The sequence below is a fragment of the mitochondrial genome of Ciona robusta, assembly GCF_009617815.1.
Source record: "Ciona robusta voucher SMNHTAU<ISR_:SMNHTAU AS25981 mitochondrion, complete genome".
In the NCBI taxonomy this organism is placed as follows: Eukaryota; Metazoa; Chordata; class Ascidiacea; order Phlebobranchia; family Cionidae; genus Ciona; species Ciona robusta.
The window spans coordinates 1094-8104 of record NC_034372.1 but is presented as its reverse complement, the minus strand read 5'-3'; the positions used below and the strand labels follow the sequence as shown (position 1 = coordinate 8104).

Sequence of the window (7011 nt, the reverse complement as noted above, 5' to 3'; positions counted from 1 at the left end):
AAAAAATTAAAGCTGACCCTTAATTATAATTATACAAATTAGTTATCTAAACATATGATTGGTATATCACTTCTTGTATTATTTATTTCTATATTATATTGAAATATAATATTTTTTTTATAATACAAAATCATGTTTTTTCGAAATTTATTTTCTAATAAGAATTTTTTATTAAATCTTGATCCAAAAAGAACATTTAACTTAACTTTACTTAATTTTATCTAATTTCTTTACAGAAAATTTATGTAAAAATTTCTATCTTTTATACTTAAATAGTAATATGCTATTCTCTTACAATAAAAAATTTTTTTAGACTAATAGAAACTTTTGGAAATATAACATATGTACACACATGTTTATTCTATTTTTTTTTCTTCTTATTACATGACAAATTATTTTATCAAATTTTATAATTTAAAGACTAAAATACCTTAATAATAAAACAAAAAAAACTAACACTAAAGGTAAGTAAATTTTTCATGTAATAACAATTAAATCAGTAAATTTAAATCGGGGCAATAAAGAACGAATATAAAGAATTAACATAACAACTCTAAAAGATAAAAGTACTAAGAATATGTTTCTTCTGAGAAAAATTAAAATGGTAATTCAACTTATAAATCAAATATTTATATATTCACCTAAAAATATTAGAGCAAAAATAAATCTTCCATATTCTACATTAAATCCGCTAACTAATTCTGATTCTCTTTCAATTAAATCAAAAGGAGCCCGATTTAGTTCCGCTAATATAATACTAATTCAACAAACTAAGAATATAAAAAATCTTCCATAAAATAAAGATGATTTTTGATAATAAATAAAAAAATCTCAATTAAATGAATTAAAAAATAGTAATATTATTATAATAAAAAACCTTAACACAACTTCATAAGAGATTATTTGAGCCACTCCTCGAATTCTTCTAATTAAAGAATAAATATTATTACTTCTCCACCTAGCTCATAAAGTTGAATATACTAACAAACTTGAAATTACTAAAGTAATTAAAATTCTGTATTCTGAGTTTACTAAAATAAATGGTGTAGGAATAAAAAACCAATTAATTAAACTTAAAATAAAACTTAAAATTGGAGCAAGTAAAAAAAAAAATTTACGAACATTAACTAAAACTATTAAATTTTTTAAAATTAATTTTACTCTATCTACAACCGTTTGAACAATTCTATAAATTCTAACAATATTAGGTCTTTTACGAATTTGAACAAGTCTAAGTACTTTTCGTTCTAATAATACTAAAAAAGCTACCATTAATAATAAAATTAAAATAAAAAATAAATAAATTAAAATTAATAATATCATTGTTTCTTATGAAATATCATATCTTATTTAAGAAACTTTATAATAATTATTAAAAAGGTGTGAATAACCTACACTTCCTAGAATTAAAAATTCTATGCTTCTTAAAAGCTTCTTTTTAATTAAAACTTTCTTATCTATAAATAAAAACCTAAAAATAATTTTCTTCTTATTACATGACAAATTTTTTTTTGTAAACTTTTAATTTAAAGACTTCCTCATCTATAAATACAAGCATACAAAAAAATTCATACAACATCGACAAAATGTCAATACCAAATCGCACACTCAAACCTAACATGACGACTAGGCGATAACTTTCTTCTTAAAATACGTAAAAATGAAATGAACAAAAAAATACTCCTAATAATTACATGAAATCTATGAAATCTTGTGGCTATAAAAAAAATAGATCTATATACCGAATCATTTATTCTAAATGAACTTTCTAAATATTCTATATATTGTAACCTTGTAAATAAAACTCTTAATATAATGGTATTTGCTAATCAAATAGCACAAGAATTAAAATCTGAAATTAATAAACTATAATGTGAACAAGTAACTGTAATTCTAGAACTAATAAGTACAGCTGTATTTAATAAAGGGACTCTATAAGGGTTTAATACTATGACACCAAATGGTGGTCATTCTATTCTTAAATCAATTACTGAATTTAAACCAGAATGAAAAAAAGTTCAAAAAAATCTAATAAAGAAAAATACTTCAGATATAATAAACCAAATTATTCTTGAATACATGTTTTTTTGCACTCTTTTAGTATGAAAACCTAATAAAGAAGATTCTCGATCAACATCACGTCACCATAAAATAGTTAACAAAAAAATTAATCTTACATACATAAATAATGTTCTAAATAAATGTTGATGTATTATAGATATTAATCTACCAACAACTCTAAAAGCACCTAAAGCACTAAGTAAAGGTCAAGGGGATCTATCAACTAAATGAAAAGGGGTAAAACGTACTATCATAATCGATAGAAAATATTAATTATATTTTATGGTTCAAATCCATATGTTTTATTGTAAACTACTACCGATATAAAGAACTTACTAGTTATTGTATAACCCGAAATTATATATTTTGTCTTTAAATTACTTTATAATATCTAAATGATCAAATTAATTGATTTATTAGAAACCACAATTCTAAATTTTATATAAATTACATTTAGCTACCAAGTAATAAATTTTAATTTCATATTTGAATATTTGTACTTTCTCTGTAATATTAAAAGAGTTAAAGTAAATACACTTTCCGAAGCTCTTATGACTATTAGAAAAATAATTAAACTATCTGAAATTATTATTCTTCTAAATATTAAAATAAAAATTATAATTAAGAAGCTAAATTCGATAGTAATAAGTATTTTTATAAAATCTATTCAAATAATTGATAGACTAATAATAATAAGAATAAATATAAAAATAAATATAATTCACATAATAACAATTTACTAGAAGATTACTCTAACTATAAACTCCAAATTTATTATTTTATTTAAACTATCCAGTATAAATAATTATTATAAGAAATAAAAAGAAAAAATAAATAAAACTTGAAATTTGTGCTATAAAAATAAAAATATCTTTGACAGGACATCCTCTTAATCAAGTTAATATAATAAAATTTATTGCTCAGATTCAAAAAACGAAACGATAACTTAAACTTGGAAGTAATTTTTTTTTAGAAAAAATAAAAAAAAAAAATACTACAATTGAAAAAACGAGAGCTAATACTCTTAATTTTTTATTCGGAATACATCGTAAAATGGCATAAGCAAATAAAAAATATCACTCAGGTTTAATATGTACTGGAGTTACTATGGAGTTAGCTTTTAAAAAATTTTCTGCATCTCTAAACAAATCAGGTGAAAATCTTACTAGTAACAAAAAAAAAAAAAGAGCTAAAAATATCCTTAAAATATCTTTTACTCTATAATAAGGTCAAAAATCTAGTTTTAAATTATCACTAAAATTTCTTAAAGGATTACTAGATCTCGTTTGATGAATAAAAAATAAATGAACTACTGAAAGGGCAATAATAAGAAAAGGGAATAAAAAATGAAATGTATAGAATCGATTTAATGTGGGGTTATCTACAGAAAATCCTCTTCATAATCAATTTACAATAGGTTCTCTTCAAACTGGAATAGCAGTTACAAAATTAGTAATAACCGTAGCTCTCCAAAAACTTATTTGTCTTCAAGGTAAAACATATCTTAAAAAAGCAGTTAATATTGAAAGAATTAATAAAACAATTCTTACTAATCAAGCTCTTTTTCGATAATAAGTTTTATAATAAAGATTTCGTCTAATGTGTATAAAAATAAATGCTAAAAAAAAACTAGCTCTGTTAGCATGTATATAACGTATTATCCATCTTCTATTTACATCTCGTATAATATGGTTCACAGAAGAAAAAGCTATTAAAACATTTCTACAATAATGTATAGACAAAAATAAACCTGTTAGAATTTGAACCACTATAAATATTCTAATCAAAGATCTTCCATTTCAAAGATAGCTAATATTAATAGGAGCCGGTAACCGATAAAAAGATCTAATAAATAAATTAATTAAAGGATTCTTCCGTAACATGATTTAAAAAAGTTTCTCAATTTACAAACTCTACATGAATAGGTATAAAGCTATGTAATAATCTGCAAATTTCACTACACTGACCATAAAAAGATCTTGGTTGAAAAGAAAAAATATTCATAGTATTTAATCGTCCAGGTACTGCATCAACTTTCATTTTTAAAGATGGTAAAGTCCAAGAATGAATAACATCGTAAGAAGTAATTATAAGACGAATATTAGTAGAATAAGGTAAAACTATTGAATTATCAACTTCTAATAATCGAAATTGTCTTTCTTGTAAATCCTCAGAAGGAACTATATATGAAGATATGTCAAAATCATTAAAATCCCTTCTTTCATAACTTCAATATCACTGATGTCTAACTACTTTAAAAGTTAAATCTCTTTTGAAAGACCTTTCAAGTAGGTATATTAAATATAATGAAGGTAATCTAATTGAAATTAAAATAAAAACTGGAAAAAAAGTTCATAAAAATTCCAATATATTAGATCTCTTATAAGCTAAGACTACATACTTTTTCTTTTTCAAAGCCTTAGATATTAATAAAACTGCTGTTAAAATAAAAACTAAAGAGGCTAAAGAAAAGTCATGAAATAAAACAATCTCATGACCAAAAAAAGTATTTGAATCTGTTAATTGGATAAAAGAATAAGGATACATTAAATCTTAAAAAAATTTTTCTTCATTATGCAAAAATGATATTTTATATAAAATAAAGATTTATTATAGAAATTTATATAATAAAATTAATCTTGGAAAAAAAAGTAAAATTAAACTCGTAACATATTTATTAATTGCTGCTCTATAACGATTTATTGACGTATATATAAAATTTGTTCCAAAAAAATCATAATTTCAAACTTGGGATATCATTCGAGAGTAAAATACAAACATTGTATAACCTGCTAATATTAGGAAGAAGAAAAAAAAAATATTATTACTTCTTATAATTAAAAAAATTTTATAAAAAAATATAACTCTACAAGGTATTCTTATAATGACAAACATAATAAAACTAAACAATATTTTATCAGTATAAGATAATCAAGTTTTATAAGCTCTTAAAGTCTGAATATTTAATACCTTAACCAAATTAAATAGTACTCAAAGAGAATAACTATAGACTAAATACATTCAAAAGAATATATTTAATCCTCTAAATAAGAATCTTATTAATAATCATCTTGTATTTATAATACTTGATCTTCTTATAATTTGACGTAGATCACTGTAATTTAATCCTTGAAAACTTCTAAATAAAATACTAAAAGATCTTATAAGTATTAATAAACTATTTAGCTCATAATAATCTCTGTTTAGTAGTAAAAATGGAGCATACTTAGGGATAGTCCCTAATAAAAAACATTCATGAAAGGTTAATCTTGAAAATACATCAACAACCCATAAATGACCAGGAAATAATCTTAATTTCATAGTAATTGAAAAAATAAATATAAAATTAAATAATTCTATTAATATATTGATTCTAAAATATTGAGAATACATTCTAAAAGATAATCTAATCTTAGTAAAATCAAATATTAAGTTAGACAAAGAAAAGGAAAACAAAATAATTATACCTGAAAAAATTTGTAAAAATATATATTTAATTAACACTCCAAATTTTTGAAATCTAATTCTTCTAATTTCAGTAGCTTTTTTTAAGAAAATAAATCTTAAAATTAATAGAGAAATTAACTCTATTCTAACCCACAGAGGGAAAAAATCACTTAAACTTAGAATAATTATAAATCTAAAAACAATACTAATTTTTAAAAAATTTAACATTACTCTGATCTTAGTCTTTCATTTATATATAAAGATAGAAGTAATCTAAAAACATAAGGTTGAATAAAAGATACGGCAATTTCTAAGATTACTAAAATAGAAAATAAGAATAATACGAAAATTCTCATAGGACCTATAAAAAAAAATCTTTGTGAGATTAAATGTAATAATAAGTGACCAGCTGTAATATTAGCTATTAAACGAATTCTTAAAGCTAAAGGACGAGCTAATTGGCTTATAATTTCAATTCACACTAATATGAAAACTAAAAAATAAGGTGTCCCCATAGGTAATAAATGAGCAATGTTATACTTCAAATTAATTATATAACCTCGTAAAACTGTTGAAATTCATAATATTACAGAAAATGAAAAAGTAACAACCAGTAATGAAGATATAGAAAATCTAAATGGTAATATCCTTAATAAATTTATTGCTAAAATAACAAAAAATACAGAAAAATAAAAAAAAAATATTCTAGAAAATTTATTAGTAAATTGTCCTATAATAAGTAAAAATATTCTTTTATTTAAAATTTTATTTCTAAAAAAATAAAACCTAAATAATAATATTACTAGTCTAATAGGAAAAATTATTAAAGTAGATTCAAAAGGAAAAAACAAGTTCATCATTTTTAATTACGGTGATACTTCCGTTTAAGTTAATTAACAATTAACTACATTATTATATGTTAAATTAAATTTAAAGAGAGTTTCCACTCTTGATAGGAGTATGAATCCTATAACTTATATAGTTTATCTTTAATAAAAAAATTAAACAGAGTATAATTAATAATAATTTACATTTTGGTAGCAACAAAACAAGCTAATACTCTAACTAAGCAGAGTGTATCTTAATATATGATACATTTTATTTGAGACAGAAATAGGAATTTTTATTCTAACCCTGCTGATTAAAAATAAAATATACTTACTTGAATATTATTAAGATTCTAAATAGAATTTTAAAAGATATAAACTTTTAGGTTTATATAACCTATCTTAATTTTAATATAATTTTATAAAAAAAAGAATATTTTTATTTCCACAGTGAATGAGTACAGATACATTTTATTTTTGGAAAAAACACGGATTTCTTATCCTAACTGTGATTAAATTAATAAATTTTCTCTAAGCAAAAATAAATACTTAAACATAAAAATAATATTAAAAATACTAATCTAATAATTAAAAAAAAAAAATTAAATGAATATAAACTGAATCTACTAATTATTCCAATCCTATTATTTCTAAATCTTAATATAGGTCAATATAT

At 21.4% G+C, this 7011-nt stretch overlaps 8 protein-coding genes and 13 non-coding genes across 21 annotated transcripts in view; all 21 read right to left on the bottom strand. All coding sequences in view use genetic code 13, as the record gives it.

Annotated features, from left to right (window-relative positions):
* The window catches only part of rrnL, a 1100-nt gene extending 786 nt beyond the window's left edge, over window positions 1-314 (bottom strand). The window contains exon 1 of the ribosomal RNA in view: window positions 1-314. This exon is cut by the window's left edge and continues 786 nt beyond it. This is a non-coding gene — a ribosomal RNA (large subunit ribosomal RNA).
* Window positions 315-414: 100 nt separating this feature from the next.
* On the bottom strand, window positions 415-1323 carry ND1 (NADH dehydrogenase subunit 1). The gene has a single exon. It carries the CDS (start codon window positions 1321-1323, stop codon window positions 415-417), a length of 909 nt encoding a protein of 302 aa, YP_009357188.1.
* Window positions 1324-1372: 49 nt separating this feature from the next.
* Window positions 1373-1441, bottom strand: trnK. Its single transcript has one exon. It is a non-coding gene; the product is annotated as a tRNA-Lys (tRNA).
* Window positions 1442-1526: 85 nt separating this feature from the next.
* On the bottom strand, window positions 1527-2315 carry COX3 (cytochrome c oxidase subunit III). The gene has a single exon. The coding sequence runs from the start codon at window positions 2313-2315 to the stop codon at window positions 1527-1529; it is 789 nt and encodes a 262-aa protein (YP_009357187.1).
* Window position 2316: 1 nt separating this feature from the next.
* trnQ lies at window positions 2317-2383 on the bottom strand. The gene has a single exon. It is a non-coding gene; the product is annotated as a tRNA-Gln (tRNA).
* On the bottom strand, window positions 2383-2448 carry trnR. The gene has a single exon. It is a non-coding gene; the product is annotated as a tRNA-Arg (tRNA).
* A 3-nt stretch (window positions 2449-2451) lies between these two features.
* trnH lies at window positions 2452-2518 on the bottom strand. Its single transcript has one exon. It is a non-coding gene; the product is annotated as a tRNA-His (tRNA).
* On the bottom strand, window positions 2519-2797 carry ND4L (NADH dehydrogenase subunit 4L). The gene has a single exon. It carries the CDS (start codon window positions 2795-2797, stop codon window positions 2519-2521), a length of 279 nt encoding a protein of 92 aa, YP_009357186.1.
* trnP lies at window positions 2798-2859 on the bottom strand. The gene has a single exon. It is a non-coding gene; the product is annotated as a tRNA-Pro (tRNA).
* CYTB (cytochrome b) lies at window positions 2860-3944 on the bottom strand. The gene has a single exon. A coding segment is annotated over exon 1 (1085 nt).
* On the bottom strand, window positions 3919-4608 carry COX2 (cytochrome c oxidase subunit II). Its single transcript has one exon. The coding sequence runs from the start codon at window positions 4606-4608 to the stop codon at window positions 3919-3921; it is 690 nt and encodes a 229-aa protein (YP_009357184.1).
* Window positions 4609-4670, bottom strand: trnA. Its single transcript has one exon. It is a non-coding gene; the product is annotated as a tRNA-Ala (tRNA).
* A 1-nt stretch (window position 4671) lies between these two features.
* ND2 (NADH dehydrogenase subunit 2) lies at window positions 4672-5745 on the bottom strand. The gene has a single exon. It carries the CDS (start codon window positions 5743-5745, stop codon window positions 4672-4674), a length of 1074 nt encoding a protein of 357 aa, YP_009357183.1.
* Window positions 5736-6368, bottom strand: ATP6 (ATP synthase F0 subunit 6). Its single transcript has one exon. The coding sequence runs from the start codon at window positions 6366-6368 to the stop codon at window positions 5736-5738; it is 633 nt and encodes a 210-aa protein (YP_009357182.1).
* On the bottom strand, window positions 6369-6437 carry trnN. The gene has a single exon. It is a non-coding gene; the product is annotated as a tRNA-Asn (tRNA).
* Window positions 6438-6501, bottom strand: trnM(aug). Its single transcript has one exon. It is a non-coding gene; the product is annotated as a tRNA-Met (tRNA).
* Window positions 6502-6513: 12 nt separating this feature from the next.
* trnS(agy) lies at window positions 6514-6572 on the bottom strand. The gene has a single exon. It is a non-coding gene; the product is annotated as a tRNA-Ser (tRNA).
* Window positions 6573-6576: 4 nt separating this feature from the next.
* trnD lies at window positions 6577-6646 on the bottom strand. The gene has a single exon. It is a non-coding gene; the product is annotated as a tRNA-Asp (tRNA).
* Window positions 6647-6678: 32 nt separating this feature from the next.
* trnM(aua) lies at window positions 6679-6742 on the bottom strand. The gene has a single exon. It is a non-coding gene; the product is annotated as a tRNA-Met (tRNA).
* Window positions 6743-6779: 37 nt separating this feature from the next.
* trnG(ggn) lies at window positions 6780-6847 on the bottom strand. Its single transcript has one exon. It is a non-coding gene; the product is annotated as a tRNA-Gly (tRNA).
* A 5-nt stretch (window positions 6848-6852) lies between these two features.
* ND6 (NADH dehydrogenase subunit 6) overlaps window positions 6853-7011 on the bottom strand; it is a 480-nt gene continuing 321 nt past the window's right edge. Inside the window, exon 1 of the mRNA in view lies at window positions 6853-7011. This exon is cut by the window's right edge and continues 321 nt beyond it. Coding sequence (YP_009357181.1) covers window positions 6853-7011 — 159 coding nt within the window.